Source organism: Rhamphochromis longiceps, linkage group LG6 (assembly GCF_057381845.1).
Source record: "Rhamphochromis longiceps isolate RC_006_pf linkage group LG6, R_longiceps_female_GT1.1, whole genome shotgun sequence".
NCBI lineage: Eukaryota > Metazoa > Chordata > Actinopteri > Cichliformes > Cichlidae > Rhamphochromis > Rhamphochromis longiceps.
In genome coordinates this window covers 4,903,739-4,923,668 of record NC_140562.1, presented here as the reverse complement: position 1 = coordinate 4,923,668, position 19,930 = coordinate 4,903,739, and the positions used below count along the sequence as shown (strand labels likewise).

Sequence of the window (19,930 nt, the reverse complement as noted above, 5' to 3'; positions counted from 1 at the left end):
AATTTGAATCCACCAATCAGAGAGCCTGTGTACTTTTTCCCGCCAAAACAGGTGCATCTTTTTACACACGCAGCAGAGAGAGGCACAGGATTATTGCAGCCTATTTCTCATAGTGAGGACTCCCCTCAAACAAATGACCATAATTTCCTAACCGTAGGGGCTAGAGCGGTCATTCTTACACCGTTTTGTTCAGAAGAGATGGGGGAATCTTCCAGTGTTAACAATTTATCATTAAAATGTGAATTTTTAGGGATATATGACATGGATGACTTGTTGACTTAGAAGCCACGAATTCCCCCAATATGCAAATTTGAGGGAGACTGTGCTCCTCTAAGCCACCGAGGTTGCCTTTGCAAGTTATTTCACTCGTTTGTCGACGTCGTATCCTTCTGTGTCCTCACATTTATACATAGTATGTATGTATAGACGCATCACAGGCACGAGGATAAATCCAAACATGCATAGGTGTGCTGGTAATCATAGCTTTTCAAGAAACTCCTACCAGGTAAAGAGTTTCGAAAGCTCAGTTTCTGCGTTTATATGCAGACGAGGAAAACTGAGGTCGTGTGTTTCGGTGTCAAAGGTGTGCACTTCAGCTCTGATGTTGCTTTATGGTTAGGGTGATATTGCCCCCTGTTGCTTTGGCACGAATGTAACATTCAGCGCCCTCTCAGTTCAAATGTAAAATGTGCTTCACCGTGGACGTGACGGTGTTCATGACACGCTTCAACATGGGTGGTTCCTGGTTCATTCCTAAGCATTTTCTTCTAACATGAGGGTGACAGTACAGGTCTTCTTCCAGACCTCGGCAAACTGGTGACACAGCCAGGTAACTGATGATCCAGGAATCTGCAGTTGTTTAGAAATGACCTTCCCAGCTGGTGTAAATCTATAATTCTCCTTCTTCAATCTTCACTGAGTTCCTTGGACTTCTGGGTATTGGTCGATCCAGTGAGTGTTTCCAAACAAATCCCTTTCATGCTGGGAGAAATCACCGATTGCTGTTAATTACGTAGGCCTTTGCCCTGATAAACTAAAAGATACTTTACATCCTTTAGCACCACTTATTCAAACATTTAAATAAGTGTGTGTATATACAGAGTTCAGACTGTGCTTAACAATAACGACAGTCATAGCTCATTAGAATTCTATAAACACTGTTTTAACAGCAAAACCTTTTGCTCCAGCCTCTAGTCCCAGTCTGTGTTTTCTCGGCTACACTGTCCCGTTTTGTTTCGGGTACTGTGTGAGGAAGCAGACGTCTCCAGGACTGGAAACACTAAAAAAGCAAGTTTAGAGCCCGTGAAGTTTCTCCTTTCATACCAGCTGCTGGGTATGCAGTGAACGCAACCAGCTGGCACTTGCTGAGAACTTTGCAGTCTAGCCTTTCATCCAAATGTGGCCACTTCTTCATTTAATAAAACAACAATAGTGGACGAAACTGTAACAAGAAGACTCCAAAAAGAATCCCAGTCCAAAGTCACTACACATTTGTCCTTCTTTTGTATGCACTCTACTGCTGTCTTTAATTCCAAATGAATTTATACAGAAATGAGTATTATTTGTAAATGACAAAAGGTGCTGCGCTGAATATGGTCACTTCAGATACGTGCAAAATAAAAAGTGATTGACAGGAACAAATCGTCATTTAAGTAAAAATAAAACAATTTTTATCAGGCAGTTATAAGAAAAATACTCAAGTGCATTTACATATCGATGGTTTGAAAGTTAAAAGAGTCTATGCAAAGTCCACACAGAGAGGCCTGACAGTGGAATTGAACTCAGGACTTTCTTGCTGTGAGGCAACAGTGCTAACCACAGTGTCACTGTGCTGGTGTATAACTAAATACCGAAGCCAAACACAAACACATTTGAGTTATTATGCCCTTAAGTTTGGAAATACTCATCTTCACTATCACAACAGAAGGGTGATAAGGATAACACATACACGTAGCTCATACAAATCTACTATTCTTAAAATCTCTAATATTAACATGCACAGATTTCACACTGCACAAATTATGTACAGCACAATAAATAATCCTGAAAATATCCTGAAACCACACTTACATGCATGCAGTAGAAACATGCCAAAAACAGAGTTTATCAGTGCGTGCGCAGCCTCACCTATCACAATAGAGCTGCAGTGCAGTTGAGGCAGAGCAACGTGCCAAAAGAAACAAAAGGAAAAATGAAATAAATCAGCATGTGATTTCGTCAATTAATCAGCTGATCTTGTTCAGTTTCGAGTGGGCCTTTGGTGTTTAGCTCATTTCCTGTCTATATTAAAATGCCATTAAGCTTTTTTTCCCCCCCCATTCTTGTTCGTGACAATATGTCCAAATTAAAGCCTCTGTTCCTCTGGCTTCTGTGACTGTAACCTCTCATTTAGAATTTCCTAAGCTGGTCTTTCTGACAAAGCAAATGTTTCTGTGGGCTTTTGTTTGGTTTTGTGGGCGCTCAGGTTGAACTGCTGAGGCCGAAGCTGCCTTCAGTGAGCAAAGAGGGACACTCTCCGTCTACATGCCCCACAAAAGCTAACCATGGTTAGGAAAAGAGGCCTACGTCAGTTCCCTCTCCTTGCTGGGAGTCCAGAGGTGGAATGAGTTTTCACGCTTGAAGAAACAAGTCTTAACTCTGGTGCCCTCTCTGCATTCTCTCTTTCTATCTGTCTTCCTGTCTGTGTTGTTCTCAGTCCACCTCAGCCAACTATTGTTGTGGCTTCTGAAACTTTTAATTGACTTCCCGTGTCACCTCCTGTTCTTTCTGTAACCTCCTTTTTATCTTCGTGTTCAACTTTATATAAACAATGACAGAATGCACCACCAAGCTTAGCTTGTTTGATTTAAAGGCCTCAGTTGTTCCAGAATGCTGGAGCAGGAGTTCAGGCAGAACTAGAAAGAGAGATCATATTTCTCCCATGTTCGCTTGTCTTCACTGGCTTCTAGTGAACTCCAGGACTGAATTTGATCCTCTCCTCACTTACAACATCTGGAATAGTCTGGCCCCGTCATTCCTCACAGACATCACAGTACTATATCGTCCTAATAGACCTCTTTGCTTTAAGTTGCAGCTAGCTTTATAAGTTGAAAGAGAGGCAGAGCTTCCCAGTTTGGATTTGGGAGCCTTCGTCTACCTCTAAGACTGAGTTGAAAACGTTTCTGTTAGATAAAAGCTTATAGTTGATCAGGTGGCCATGAACCATCCATTATGCTGCAGTCAGCTGAGGCTGCTCTTCACTGCAGTTCTTCACTCACCTGTTTCACTCTGTGTTTATACAACACTGTTGCATTTAACCATTATTCAGTGTTAAACGCTGTCCCTCTCTCTCGTGTGCCTTGTGTCTTTTCTCGTTCTCCTTACACCCGACCGCTCACGACGCATGGACGCACCTTCCTGAGCCCGGTTCTGTCACCAAGCGCTCATACGTGGTCGTCTAATGGATAGGGTATTCTTTCTAATATCGTGCTTCTGTCCCTAGAATATAAAGAGGCTTTAAGCAGCTGTGGTTGTGAAGTAGCTTTGCACAAAGACAACTGATGTGAATTGATGTTTATTTAAACCTGTTATTACTGACCTACCAGCCTACTACAACCTTCATCCTGGACCACCCGGGTCTTTTAGAGCTCTTTTTAAAATGATTGTATTTGTTTTGAAATGCTTTCACACTCTTGCCCCGCCTCACCGCGTCTTCGTCCCCACACACCCTGTCACTCTCTCAGGTCAGCTGACCTCCTGGAAGTACCTACCATAACCAGATAAATAGAGAAGAAGATGCGTAGATGAATGAGTGGTTATGATTTCCTCCAAATGAATCAGAAAGTAAGGCTCTGAAAAATGATGTTTTACCCTGATGACTGTTTTGTCAAATTGTGTTGCTGTTGAAATTGAAATTAATTTTCTAAAGCAGCAGCCTGACTGAGAGACCTTCATCATTGCTCTTCCTCATATATTATTATTACAATTTCTTCCTCCTTCCGGGCATGAGGAGGTGGTGGTGGTGGGGGGGGGGTGCTGCTGATGTAGTAACAACACTCACATTAGCAGAACCGACTGACTCCAGTCTGGTGTGGGCTTTTTTCCTTTTGCAACAAGGATTAATTTGGTGTATTTGAAGTAACATATCCTGTGTTTAGATATATTCATGCAGCTACAATATAGAGCAAAATACACATTTTTGCCTGCCATCAAAGGTTGAACACCCATGGACGCAGATAGATAATTATATAATTTTGGGCTAATCTTTATTCCACTGGGATATATAAAGTATTTCTGGTAATCCTCTTTTCTCCATAAAGCTTGATTGTTAGAAAAATAATTTTTTCTTAAATGTTTGTTAAGCTGTCAGCAGGTTTTACAGTCTTTTGACTCACAGTGTGCATTTACTCATCCACATATCCACAACAGAGAGAAGTCTTTTTCACCAGAGGAGATGGGCGTTAGTGCTTAGTTATGTTTATGAGGTTAACTACAGGAACGATTTGTAATGATTCTGCTAATGGTATTGCAATATGTGTCAATGAAAGCAAAACAAGTAACAGTTAGTTTAGACAACATGCATGAATGTGACATGAGAGTGTGTAGCCGTTGCCGTATGAAAGCAGACGTGTGTTAATGATTCAGTATAAATATTTCATTTTTAAATATCACAGTCCACATCAACACGCTATAGATACATTGTTGCTATGCAGTATGTTTGTGGGAGTATTTGGATAGGCTGGCAATCAGACTTGTATAACAAGTGGTCACATATAACTGTGTCCCAGAAATGATTACCGTATTTTCACGACCATAAGACGCACTGTACTAAAAGGCGCAGTCTCAGTTATGTGTGCCATTACTGTATTTAACACACACATAAGGCGCACTGGACCATAGGGCGCATACAAGTACCGTATGCGTATTTAAAAATAAAGCGGGAGCAAACCTGAGTTCGGTACCTTACTCACATTTTTATTACCAGTAATCGTCATCATCAACAACACACAAGCATACAAGTGTGCATATTTAAAAATAAAGCAGGAGCAAAACAAAGTTTGGTACTCACATTTTTATCATCAATCAAACCCATCGAAGTCCTCATCCTCTGTGTCTGAATTGAACAGCTGCGCTAAATCTCCATCAAACATGCCAGGTTCACTTTCTTCACTGTCAGAGTCACTTTCCGTGCCGTGCGGCTCCTCGGAAATGATGCCGGCTTTTGCGAAAGCTCGAACAACAGTGCCAGCACACATGTTAGCCCAAGCATCTACAATCCTTTCGCAAATTGTGGCGTAACTCGCCCGGCGCTGCCTTCCACTCTTGGTGAAACTGTGGTCCCCATCGGTCATCCATCGCTCCCAGGCCGCTCGCAGCCTTACTTTGAACGGGCGGTTCACACCGATGTCCAGCGGTTGGAGTTCCTTTGTCAGGCCTCCCGGAATGACAGCAAGCTCACAGTTCATTTGCTTCACAAGTTTTTTTTCACATCGGCTGTGAGATGGGCACGCATAGAGTCACAGATCAACAGCGATGGTGATGCGTGGAAAAAACCACCTGGTCTCCTTACATACACCTCCCTCAGCCACTCTTTCATCATTTCCTCATCCATCCAGCCCTTTTCATTTGCCTTAATGATGATTTCTGCTGGAAACTTCTCTTTAGGCAAAGTCTTTCTCTTAAAAATCACCATAGGCGGCAGTTTCTGTCCATTAGCATGGCAGCCAAGCACAACAGTGAAAGAAGACTTTTCGTGCCCCGTTGTGCGTATCGCTACCGTGCTGGTCCCCTTCTTCTCCACAGTGTGACTCACCGGGATGTCAAAAGTGAGCGGGACCTCGTCCATGTTTGTGATGTGGCTGGGCTGGATGTTTTTGTCGCCGATGTGTTTGCTGCAGTAGGAGCGGAAGATGGCCAGCTTTTCCTTATAATCCGCTGGAAGTTGCTGCGCTACCGTAGTCCTGGTCCGGATGGAAAAATGGCACCGTTTCATAAAAAGTGAAAGTGAAACTGCTTTTAGCCGAATGGTGACCGTCGAAACGCTTCTCCCGCTCGTTCTTTGCTCGATGATCCACCGCTCGAGTCTTTCCTCCAACTCGGGCCACCTCGCCTTATGTCCGCGGAAACTCAGCTGCGTTTTCTTGACCTGCCGGAGCTTGTTTTCCAGCTTCCTCCATTTGCGAACCATCGATTCGTTAATCTTAAATTCTCTCGCCGCTGCTCGATTTCCATGTTCCTCCGCGTAGCTGATGGCCTTCAGTTTAAACTGTGCTTCATAAGCGTGTCTCGTTGCCATTTTCAGGGTTGCGCCCACACTTCACCCTTTAGCGTTCTCATGGTGTTCTCTACTACGTCCTCCTTACAACACACAGGGCGCACTGCGCTATAGGGCGCGCCGTACTTTTTGAAGAAAATCTAAGACTTTTAAGTGCGCCTTATGGTCGTGAAAATATGGTAACATATAAGGGCATCTGTACACTATGCAGAGAAGTGAAGCACATGCATCGTTATATTAGTTTAAGTAGGTTATGCTGCAAACTGCTGGATGTTCTTGCCTGGCTCTAATCTTTTCTCAGTTGGCATTTAGGAGGACTGATAAATTGGCCCATTAGCATAATGGGTGAATTTTACACTTATAATTGCTCTTATAGAAATACAGTGTCTGACAGAATTCATATAAGTAGAATGGGAGGCAGAGCCTTCAGTTTTCTCGTCTGTGGAACCAGCTCCCAGTTTGGATTCAGGAGACAGATACTATCTCTACTGTTAGATTCGATTCCACAGCGTACCGTTCGTCTTTGTCCCCTCACCGATAACGTCGTGACAGATGGCCGCCCCTGCCTGAGCCTGGTTCTGCAGCAGGTTTCTTCCTTTTAAAGAGAGTTTTTCTTCCCACTGTGGCCAAAGTGAACCTCATAGGGGGTCATCTGATTGTTGAGCTTTTTTCTGTATTGTTGTAGCATCTTTACAGTATAACATGCTTTGAGGTGACTGTTGTTGTGATTTGGCGCTATGTTTAAAAGCAGTGAAATGAACTGAACACTCAGTTATATGGTAGAATTGATATGTTCTTATGTAGTGCTCTTCTAGTCTATGATGTGTTGAGAAAATGAACCCTTCCACGCATCTATTGCTTTCCACTCCACTGATCTCTTTGGTCTCTCTACTGATGTCCTCAGTCTGTCTACGCTGAATTCATGAACTTTTAAGAGTACTCCCACACTCTGAGAAGGCAGCTAGTTTATAAAAGAGTGCTTGAAAGCTTGTTGGGCCAGCTCATTGCTAAAATAACTTATCCACAGCTGATCCACAACCCTGCCCATGGAAAATTGTTTTATGACACTCCACTGCCCCTCTGGCTAAGCACAGGTGATCCTGTCTGATTTTCATGTATAATGAACCAAAGCATTATGAAACAGAACTAGTTGGAAGACAAAGTGGACAAGTCGCTGTACCTTGTTAGATGTAAATGGGTTTGAATAGAATAGTAGTGTTTGTATGTGGTAACGGTTACAGTTAAAACAATGGCAGTGATAAGAATGTAGAGAGTGTTAATAGTAAACATAATGTAGCACTGTAGCACTGTAGTACTGTAGCACTGTAGTACTGTAGCACTGTAGCACTGTAGTACTGTAGCACTGTAGTACTCTAGTACTGTAGCACTGTAGCACTGTAGTACTGTAGTACTGTAGTACTGTAGCACTGTAGCACTGTAGTACTGTAGCACTGTAGCACTGTAGCACTGTAGTACTGTAGCACTGTAGTACTGTAGTACTGTAGTACTCTAGTACTGTAGCACTGTAGCACTGTAGTACTGTAGCACTGTAGTACTGTAGCACTGTAGTACTGAAGCACTGTAGTACTGTAGCACTGTAGCACTGTAGTACTGTAGTACTCTAGTACTGTAGCACTGTAGCACTGTAGTACTGTAGTACTGTAGCACTGTAGTACTGTAGCACTGTAGCACTGTAGTACTGTAGTACTGTAGTACTCTAGTACTGTAGCACTGTAGCACTGTAGTACTGTAGTACTGTAGCACTGTAGTACTGTAGTACTCTAGTACTGTAGCACTGTAGCACTGTAGTACTGTAGTACTCTAGTACTGTAGCACTGTAGTACTGTAGTACTCTAGTACTGTAGTACTGTAGTTCTGTAGCACTGTAGTACTGTAGCACTGTAGTACTGTAGACTGTAGTACTGTAGTACTGTAGCACTGTAGTACTGTAGCACTGTAGTACTGTAGTACTCTAGTACTGTAGCACTGTAGCACTGTAGTACTGTAGCACTGTAGCACTGTAGTACTGTAGCACTGTAGTACTGTAGCACTGTAGCACTGTAGTACTGTAGTACTCTAGTACTGTAGTACTGTAGCACTGTAGCACTGTAGCACTGTAGTACTGTAGCACTGTAGCACTGTAGTACTGTAGTACTGTAGTAATGTAGCACTGTAGTAATGTAGCACTGTAGCACTGTAGTACTGTAGTACTCTAGTACTGTAGCACTGTAGTACTGTAGCACTGTAGTACTGTAGTACTCTAGTACTGTAGTACTGTAGTACTCTAGTACTGTAGCACTGTAGTACTGTAGTACTATAGCACTGTAGCACTGTAGCACTGTAGTACTGTAGCACTGTAGTACTGTAGTACTCTAGTACTGTAGCACTGTAGCACTGTAGTACTGTAGTACTGTAGTACTCTAGTACTGTAGCACTGTAGCACTCTAGTACTGTAGTACTCTAGTACTGTAGCACTGTAGCACTGTAGTACTGTAGTACTCTAGTACTGTAGTACTGTAGTTCTGTAGCACTGTAGTACTGTAGCACTGTAGCACTGTAGTACTGTAGCACTGTAGTACTGTAGTACTGTAGACTGTAGCACTGTAGTACTGTAGCACTGTAGTTCTGTAGCACTGTAGTACTGTAGCACTGTAGCACTGTAGTACTGTAGTACTGTAGTACTGTAGTACTGTAGCACTGTAGTACTGTAGCACTGTAGCACTGTAGTACTGTAGACTGTAGTACTGTAGTACTGTAGTAATGTAGCACTGTAGTACTGTAGTACTGTAGCACTGTAGCACTGTAGTACTGTAGACTGTAGACTGTAGCACTGTAGTACTGTAGTACTGTAGTAATGTAGCACTGTAGTACTGTAGTACTGTAGTACTCTAGTACTGTAGCACTGTAGCACTGTAGTACTGTAGTACTCTAGTACTGTAGTACTGTAGTTCTGTAGCACTGTAGTACTGTAGCACTGTAGCACTGTAGTACTGTAGACTGTAGTACTGTAGTACTGTAGCACTGTAGTACTGTAGTACTCTAGTACTGTAGCACTGTAGCACTGTAGCACTGTAGCACTGTAGTACTGTAGTACTGTAGACTGTAGCACTGTAGTACTGTAGCACTGTAGTACTGTAGTACTGTAGCACTGTAGCACTGTAGTACTGTAGCACTGTAGTACTCTAGTACTGTAGCACTGTAGCACTGTAGACTGTAGTACTGTAGTACTGTAGTACTGTAGCACTGTAGTACTGTAGCACTGTAGCACTGTAGTACTGTAGACTGTAGTACTGTAGTACTGTAGTACTGTAGTAATGTAGCACTGTAGCACTGTAGCACTGTAGCACTGTAGTACTGTAGACTGTAGCACTGTAGTACTGTAGCACTGTAGTACTGTAGTACTGTAGCACTGTAGCACTGTAGTACTGTAGCACTGTAGTACTCTAGTACTGTAGCACTGTAGCACTGTAGACTGTAGTACTGTAGTACTGTAGTACTGTAGCACTGTAGTACTGTAGCACTGTAGCACTGTAGTACTGTAGACTGTAGTACTGTAGTACTGTAGTACTGTAGTAATGTAGCACTGTAGTACTGTAGACTGTAGCACTGTAGTACTGTAGTACTGTAGTAATGTAGCACTGTAGTACTCTAGTACTGTAGCACTGTAGCACTCTAGTACTGTAGTACTGTAGTACTCTAGTACTGTAGCACTGTAGCACTGTAGTACTGTAGTACTCTAGTACTGTAGTACTGTAGTTCTGTAGCACTGTAGTACTGTAGCACTGTAGCACTGTAGTACTGTAGACTGTAGTACTGTAGTACTGTAGCACTGTAGTACTGTAGTACTCTAGTACTGTAGCACTGTAGCACTGTAGCACTGTAGTACTGTAGTACTCTAGTACTGTAGCACTGTAGCACTGTAGTACTGTAGCACTGTAGTACTGTAGTACTGTAGCACTGTAGCACCGTAGTACTGTAGCACTGTAGTACTGTAGCACTGTAGTACTGTAGCACTGTAGCACTGTAGTACTGTAGCACTGTAGTACTCTAGTACTCTAGTACTGTAGCACTGTAGCACCGTAGTACTGTAGCACTGTAGTACTGTAGCACTGTAGTACTGTAGCACTGTAGCACTGTAGTACTGTAGCACTGTAGTACTCTAGTACTGTAGCACTGTAGCACAAAACATAATCTGAGAAAATGTTCATCACTTTCATTTTTCCATCCATTCCTTAATTGATTCTATTTCTTTATTTCCAGTTCTTGAGGATTACTTTCTTAGTAACAGTTAAAGCTATTAGGAGTTGTTTCTTACCTTTGTCATTGATATTTCATGAATATTTGCATTCACTTATAGAGTTACAGATGCCTCCCAGCAGCCAGAGAGATGGTGGTTAGGGTGGAGACGACTATAATAACTTGTTTACAGTTTATTTTGGATGGATTTGCAGTGTCTCTTGTGCTTTCAGTGCAATTTGAGGAAATATCTGAAAGAACTAGTCCCAACTTAAACATTTTCTATAAGTGTAGTGGATTCTCTGTAATAGTTTGTACTAAAGAAGTGAAGTAATGTTGGACTGTTGCTCTTATGGAAAGTACTGTTACATATCCTTGTCCTGAAGTCAGTATTGAGATGATACGTAAGATGGGTAATTCCTGTCGATATCCAAAAGTTGAAATGTGTTGGTTCCTGTGGCGGGGTGTGGTCTGCGATGCTGCTGCAGGGGAGGCGGATGCACCTACATGGCATCTGCAGCCATGCCTCGCCAGCTTAATGTCTGTGCTGGGTCCTGAATAATGTTGTTGTTGGTGTATATGAGTGGCTGCGAACTGCAAAGCTGCAGTCATGACAGTGTAAACCAGGGGTGTCCAACTCCAGGCCTCGAGAGCTACTGTCCTGCAGCTTTTAGATGCGCTCCAACACAGCTGAATCAAACGGTAGCTCTCGAGGACTGGAGTTGACCACCCCGGCTGTAAACAGCAACCAGAGAGTAAGAATAAAGATGCTGAAAAGCATGAATGTGTGGACGGGTCTGCCGTGTGTTCGTGACAGTTTCTTTTCAGGTCAAAATCACAATTATTCCAATACTGGTACTGTGACTAAGAATTTCCAGTCTTCCTTGTTTTATTACAATGTGAGGACTTTGCACTCGGTCCAGTTTAGTCCCTGCGTAATATCGTCTTCCTATTATGGATCAGGTTGATCGTAAGTCATTCCAGATACACTGAATGACTTATTGTAATCGTTAAGATGAAACCTTCATCACCCATTTAGAGATCTGACCTCCTTCCTTCCTGTTTGGATGTCTCACAAGCATTGGTCCTTTACTGTTCTCCATCACTAACTGCTCGCTGAGGCAACGTTGTGCTCCGCTGAGGTAATTCCATTATAGCAGCTTTGCTTGCAATTACCAGCCTAATTCAAAGTTACCATTCATTAGCAAATTATCAGAAAAAGTTGCCGAAAATCAATTTGGACAACTTTATTACGCACACTACAAATTTCTGTCCTTTGCTTTTTAAAAGCAGCACTCCACTGAAACTGCTCCTTTAAAGCTCTATAATGATCTTTTAATGGCATCTGATGCAGGAAATTGATGCTCTGTGCTCATGTTGCTTGACCTCAGTGCCTTTGATACTGTTGACCAGAATAAGGTTATGGCTGGGATCACTTAACTGGTTTCCCTCCAGTTCATCTAGGAGGACATCCTTGTTAGGGTGAGCAGACACTGCTGTGGGGTTCCTCAGGGTCCATCCTGGGTCGATTGTTATTCTGTTTTTAGGTGTTAGGTGCATTTCTTAGTATTTTTATGTATGACATTCAGTTCTACTTGTCTTTTAGGCCTCGCCAGCTGCACAGGCTGTCTGCCCTGGCTGACTCTGTATGTGGGATTAGTGACCAGCTCTCCAACAATTGTTTTAAACTCTGAGACTGAAGCCACGGTTATTGCTCCTCCTGATATGCACACAAGTCAACTGATTGCTTCTTCTTGCTGACTAGTGTTCGCAATCGCAGCGTAATGTTTGAGTCCTTATTGAACTTTCACATATAAACTCGATCTCACATTTCATTTCAGGAACATTACCAAATTGCGATCCGTAGTCTCCTCCTCTGAAATGGACAAAATTGTTCTTGTGTTTGTATCATTTTGTTTAGATTATTGTATTGCCCTTTTTACTGGCTTAAAGAAATCACCTCTGTTATTCCTCCAAGCAGCACAAACTGCTGCACCCAGACACAGCTCACATTACCGCTGTGTTACTCTTGTTTTTACTTTGGCTCTCCATTGATTTTAGAACTCGTTTTAAGATTTCACACTTGCATACAGAGCATTAAATGGACGCGCTGCAGACTATTTGTCTCAACTTCTTGTTAAACACACTGCCGCTCGCTGTATCCACTCACAAACTCAAAACCTATTAGCTGTTCAGACAAGAGTCCAGACTCGAGGGGACCGAGCGTTTCAGTCTGTAGTCTCTAGCTCTGGGACAGTTTACCGCTCCAGCGCCGCGTAACTCTGTGGACTCTTTAAAAAACAAAAAATTAACAACTTTTCTGTTTTAATCAGGCCTTGTTATTCTTTTGTTATGTATGTGTTTGTTTTTTTGTTTGGTTCTTTGTTGATATCATGTCTGAATTGTTGTTCAGCACTTTATGAATGTTGTATCTGTAAAAGACACGATATAAATAAACTTCACTTACTTCCTAATAGACTAAAGCAGTGAACAACTTTTTCACAAAGTCATCTTCTCTACATCTCACATGAAAGTTCATGAAAGTTGGGAGGAAACTCGCCTGTTATGATGTTAAATTACTGAAGCCTGTTTACTGGGTAATGCTACACACAGTACAGGCCATAACTGATCAAAGCAGTGAAAGCAGAGCCAGGGTCAGCTTGACATGCACACTGGTCTGAAATCATCTTATCATAAAGGATGAAAGGTTTCTGCACATGCGCAATCAGCTCGTGGAGTGGGAGTAGGAAGTGCAGATATCGTATCCTTGGTTAGTCTGTCTGGACTGTGTGAACTGTGTTCCAGTCACAGTGTCTTGCACACAGTGTTTAGCAGATCATTGGAATATGCTACTTGCAAACATACCGTTTTCCCTTTTGCAAACCCCAGTTCAACCTGGTGCACACTTTAATTGTCATACCTGAGTCAACAGTTGATGTTTTCCCACCTGACTCACTATCAGCTCTCTGTCCTCCTGCACTGAAGTCACACACAGACATGTGATATTCAACTAAACAAACAACATAAAAAAACTGAAGTTATCATAAGAGCAGGGTATGGATTACCTTTCACAACATACTAATAATAATACATTTTATTACTTGGCACCTTTCAAAACGTGCAAGGTCACATTACAACACAAAACAACAAGGACAGTGTTAAATGATGGGAACAGAAATGTAAAACAAAAAGGTGAAAGTTAAATAAAACCAAAGGTAAACATAAACAGGGTTTACAACTGCACGGCACTAACGTGTTGCAGCCCTCGCACGGGGTGATCCGCGTTAACTCGCTAACGGAGATTTGCTGCGTTAATGCGGTTATGGCATTAACGTCATTTTAACCAGATTAACGCTGACAGCACTAGCAACTATAGACAACATAGACTGCTGCTGGCCGTTGGTTACATTTCATTACATTAGCTAACACTTTGCACACAATGAGCAAAACCTTGTGTTGTGGAATAGCATTTTGATCTTCTTTACTTGTACGTGTGCACTGGGCGCTTAAACCTGTTTTTGTTAACCTGTACCCTCTCCAACAGAAACGCTGGGCTATTATATAATTAGACGACAATGTCAGAGAATAATACTAAAACACGTTGGTATTGCTGATGCTACTTTATTTTGTTATTGCCCACTAATGAGTTCTTTAGGGGTGCTACAGTGAAAGTGCACGAGCGTCTCATCACAGGGTCTAAACTGGCCTCACGCTCCAAAATGTTATTTTCAGCTGTGACAATATTTAACTAAAAAGTGGGAGTACTGACTGAGATGTGCAGTATTCTGATTGGATGTTGCTGACTTGGTGGTGAAACACAGGCCTGCTTGGTGATTTATGTGGAGTCTTTTAGACGCACTGATTAATATTGAGTTTAATGCGTTTTGAGTAATGATGCTGGTTTTTCGTCTTTGTGTTACATGTTACACAAAAGTGATTATTGTTATTATGAATATGATGTATTAGACATGAATTTGGAGTTGTACAAAGAAATGATTGGCAAAAGCAAATCCCAGAATCTGCCATTAAACACATTAAACAGTCTATTGATCGTGTCACACAAAAGCCGAGACAGTTTTTGTGTGCAGAACTGGAAACTAGCCCTGCCCATCACACACACAGTAATATTTGCACATTGTCTTTAAATGTATGGGTTTGTAGGAGGTGCATTAATTACAAATAATAGTCTTGAGGCCTAAATAGTCATAATGAAACTCAGACTTTTCATATGTGGTTTTCAGCGTTCAGCCTGTAAAGTCTGCATAACTGGAACAGTTATTATGATGGCAAACAGAACACGAAGCAGCGAGAGGAAGAGCTGCTCCTGCACGTATCCCTCGCTTCTCTCTTTGCTTTCTGTTTTCCTCGCTGAGTGCAGCAGAGAAAGAATAACAGCAGGGCTGGGAAATGGAGATCTGATGCTCTTTATGCAAATCAAATTCCAAGACTGCCATTCATTTCCTTCTCGGTACCCTGAGGACGGAAAGGGGAGTTGAAAAGCAAAGGGACAAAAACAGTGAGGAAAAGTTGAACCCGGGTCAGCTTTGAGCAAATATTTTTACAGAATCGGAGCAGAGCTTTGTGAAGGCCAGTCACTGAGCTGTATTCATTCTAGCCGAGTGTTCAGTTACACTTCTCACTGACGCTGCACTCACATCCAGTGATATTAAAAAAATCGACATTATAACTCTTCATCAACCTTAACCGCATCATCTGAGAAATTTGCCTTTATATCAATCATCCAGACATTGTATAATAATAACATCACATTTTGAATTCTGACCTTCTTTAGACGGACCGACTGTCTTAGGTTAAGAAGCGCTGGCTTTTTTGCCAGTTCTTGCTTTGTTTGCTTAAAAACGGGCTGTGGCTAACATTATTTTCTCTCGTTAAGGACGGATTTCTTCGGATGAGAGACTGTTTGGTGAGACTGTGACGTGAAATATGATCTAAATGTATCCGTTTGATTTACAGGGATTATAACGACAGCAGTCCTCGGGGAAAGGAAACTTCCAGTCAGCTAAAAAGACAACAATGTTAGTGCCACTGATTTACACGTGTGTAAAGATGAGTTGTTCTCTCTTCTGTTGTTGACAGAGCAACCGTCCAATCATCACAACTCCAGCCTTCCTCCGGTACCACCGCCTCATCGCCAACAACCCTCAGTAACAGCTCTTAGCCAAGCCCTGAGCGCCACACATCACACTGGCCAATCCCTGAACTCCACAAGGCATCTAACCCCTCCTACTGGAAGCCCGGCCCCTGTGGCCGGCCAATCACCAGCAGAGCTGCAGACCACGCCCCCCGAGAGCGTCCCGCTGCAAGACAGCTGGGTGCTTGGTAGCAATGTACCTCTGGAAACAAGGTAAACTGTCTTTTTCAGCCGTCTTACTTCACCTGTCTTTGTTCCACACTTGACCTGTAGTCTCTCAGCATTATCACAGTGTAACCCAACTGTGTGACGCCTCATCAGGCTTTCCCAGTGTGCTGCGACGTCCTTAAACAGAATGTTTTATCTCTACATCCTGAACGAGTCCCCCGAAAATCAAAAGGTAGCTAGAATAACAGAAAAACACTGTGGGAGGAAAAATAGCAATCTATACGTAGCTACAATAGACCGGCGCCCCATCCTGGGGTTACCCTGCCTCTCACCTTACAGCAGCTGGGACAGGCCCTACTCATAACCTCGAACTGAAGACGGTGAAGAAAACGGATGGATGAAAGCAACAACACTCTGCAGAATTCATTTTAGAAACAAACAAAATAAAAAAAAGAACAACAACATAATTATTATTATTATTTGTCTAAAGACTTAATTAAGCTAGGATAAGAAATAGTTTATCCCATGTATGTGGTGTCGTTGTGAGAGTGGAGCACAATCGTTCTGCTACAGAAAGTGCTTCACTGCCTGTCTGTCAGTGCTGCAGAGGTTAGTCCAGGTCGTCTGTAATACACAACACTTTGTTCAGTGACCTCCTCTTCACCGCAGCTTCAAAAGTGTCCAGTTTGCAGCCAATCACAGAGCAGCCTTCCTAATCACTTCATTCAGTCTGTTAGTGTCACTTATCTCAGCTCTCGCTAGTACACCACAGTAAGGCTGAAGCATGCTCGCCATGAACACATGCTAGTCTTCTGAATGTAAAGCTTCCTGAAATCACTTAACTGTCAACCGTTCGCTCATGTTCTGCTTTCTTTAGGCAGACTGAGAGTCTGTGCAGCACATCAGCTTCTTTGTTAAAGTCCGTTTAGTTTTCAGACACTTTGAAACACATTTGGCATTTCAAAGTGTTTAAGAACATCCCAAAGTCACTTTGTTTCCTCTCAGCAGCGACACAACTTTGATTGGTTATTTTGACCCTTGAATCCTGGACCAGTCTGTACTTCTCCCTCTCGCTGATTTTATTTAGAAAGTCTCTGTTTTCTTCAGTAGGGAGTAACATTTTTTTTAGCAGCCATATAAAGAGCCATTGTTGCCTTGCCTTCCACATGCATACATACAAAATTTATGGGTGCAACGTTAGCTTTGACCCTGTACTCACAAAACAAATGTGTCTGCTCCCTCCATCGTTTCCTCTTCCTTTGTCCAATTTGCACTTCTTAAAAATAGTGAAAAAGAAAGTGATGCACTGATGAGAAAGAGATGCTCCAAGTGTTTTAGCTTTGTGCCTGTATCTGGCTGTATGTTTATAGGCATGTGCATGTGTGTGCATGTGAAGACCAAGCATTCATCCACGTGTATGGACAAAGAATGAACCTGAAGCAGTGACGTCCACATGTGCTTTGACTGTTTAGTGTTCCCGTTACTGCCTGGGTAAAAACTCAATGCCACTCGTAGCAGAAGGAGGCTGATTAGCTTGGAGAAGGTAAGCAGGACAATGATTGGACTAGAGCAATGAAAGTAAAGCTATTTGGCAATTAGACTCTGATGACCCACTATAGCAGAACAGAATCTCAGCGGTGATGGGGAAAAAAGAATAAGAGCAATCTTACCATGACAGGAAAGGGACAGCGTCTCTATAGAGTATAAACCACACTAATGCAGCATTACCAAAGGCACAGAATATAGGCAGACACCTGCAATAAAGGCTGGCAAAGGTCAGGAGAGAGAAGAGAGCTCGCGATAAGGCTGAGAGTGGACAGAGTTCAGGAGAAAGCTCTTGAGCCTGGAATAAGGCTTGTGTGTTGATAGAGGATATGAGAGAGAAAGGAGAGCTGGATAATGTTGGAAGGCTGTCGGAGACCAGGAGAAATACAAGAGACAGTCTGTGAAAAGCTCAGAGGCCGTTTGAGGCCCGGTTTGAGGCCCGGTTGACCTGCTCTACCTCCTGAGCTACAGCCACCCACACCCTGCCTGGAGCCAGCCAGTTAGAGTTCTGCTCACAGGACTCAAAGGATGGGAAACATCAGAAAGGAAGCAGGTCGAACTGACTGCTGTGGTCCAGGCAAACATCCTGCATTATGTGGTTTGTATTGTAATTATTTAATGTAATTAATTTAATTTAGTCAATGTCATATCCCAGGAGAGAAACCTGGCTGGCACCCCAGAGCTAAAAGTCTACTCATTAAGCCCTTTAATACCCCCCCTAAGCAAACCATCACAGTTGTGTAAATCTGTGAATCAATGTGTTGTTCACTTATGGCATACAGTGTCATGGGCTGTGTGTGTCTGGCAGGAACGGAGGACCAAAATACAGCCTCCAGCAGGCAACAGGTAAACTCAAAGAAATGGCTTTATTGTTGAACACCTGGAAAACCGGCACTAACTACTAATACGAAATAAACTAAACAGGCAGGCTGGGGGACACACAGTGTGGAGGGAGAACGCAACACTGGAGGGAACGATACAAAGGGCTTACATACACAAGGAAGGAACACAACTGCACTGTAAAAACCTGTAATATAAAAGTATTTCACTGTGTATTTTACAGTTTTGTACTGTTCTTCTAGAACATCATTAAATTCACATAAACAGACTGATTTTACATTTCAAATGTAAATTAACGTAAAATCACTGTAAATGTAATAAAACATAATTTCCTTGTTTTTTAAATGTATCTGTCTGTACATGAGCATATTTAGATTGTTAAAATAATTCACAAATGTGACTTAATTTCACAAATATCTGTCCGTTATTTGAAAGATTGAACTGTTAAATTCAAATGTAATGCTATGGAAAACTATATAAAATGATTCATATAAACTTTTTTTACATTAAATAATTATTATTATTATTGATATTTAGAGCGATTGTGGCTCAAGAGTTGGCAGTTCACTTTGTAATCAAAAGGTTGCCGGTTCGAGCCCTGGCTCGGACACTCTCGGTCGTTGTGTCCTTGGGCAAGACACTTCACCTTCCACCTACAGGTGATGGCCAGAGGCGAATTATAAAGCGCTTTGAGGGTCTCATAAAGTGCTTTATGAATTCAATCCATTATTATTTAAACCAACTGTTAACTGCATATTTCTGTACCTTTAAGTATTATTATTCATATTGCCGCATTCACTGACCTTGTTTATAGGTAATTTCATTGTTTAATCACATTAAAATGTTCCTAATTTAATGATTAACAGCACTTGAAAAAGGCAGAATCCCATGTAAAATTAGGGCAACAAACTGTATTGTCATTGCTGAAAATAACTGTGTTTTCATGGGAAAGTTATTTTCTGTTATTTTCTGGCATTATTTTGGTGCCCCAGCTGCTGGAATATTACTGTTTTTAGTATTTTTTTTTCACGGTGTGGGACTAATTAACACAACACAGGATGCAAAGCTGAACGTAACACATGAGGCGAGCTACCTTCAAAGGACTCTCCAGGAGCACTCACAGTGCAACATGCCTCATTTACCCGCTCATAGAGGCAGTTTTCATTTCTTCTGTCTAGCTTTCACACATGTTCATACTCAAGTCGAAAGCACCGGAGAGCAACTTTGGTATTGTGCCCAAGGATATTTGGCATGCTGACTGGAGCAGCCAGGATCAAACCATCAAACCTTATGATTGGTAGATGACCTGCTCTACCTCCTGAGCTACAGCTGCTCCATCACCCCATCTGCAGCCAGTCCTGTTAGTGATCTGGCCTAAGAAGAACAGCAGGGGGAACGGAGCATATTTTTGATAAATCCCACCCTTGATGGCAACTCCTACAACTGGCATGAAGTTAGCCTCTCGTGTTGTTCACACGATCCTGACTGCAGGAGAAGAAGATGACGTATTCCACTTGCCGAATGTTGAGTTGAATAGCAGTTATACACTGTTAAAAAAACATCTTAAAAAAACGGTAATATTCCAGCAGCTGGGGCGCCAAAATACTACCGTAAAATATCAGAAAATAACTTCCTCATAAAAATACGGTTATTTCCAGCAATGACAATACAGTTTGTTGTGCTAATTTGACATGGGATTCTGCCTTTTCCAAGTGCTTTTAGACATTAAATTAGGA

The 19,930-nt window shown here is 42.2% G+C and overlaps 1 protein-coding gene across 1 annotated transcript in view; it reads left to right on the top strand.

The window, feature by feature from the left end:
* The window catches only part of tenm3 (teneurin transmembrane protein 3), a 179,457-nt gene that overhangs the window by 41,510 nt on the left and 118,017 nt on the right, over window positions 1–19,930 (top strand). Inside the window, exon 3 of the mRNA XM_085409014.1 lies at window positions 15,587–15,854. Coding sequence (XP_085265140.1) covers window positions 15,587–15,854 — 268 coding nt within the window. The remainder of the gene's footprint in view (window positions 1–15,586; window positions 15,855–19,930) is intronic.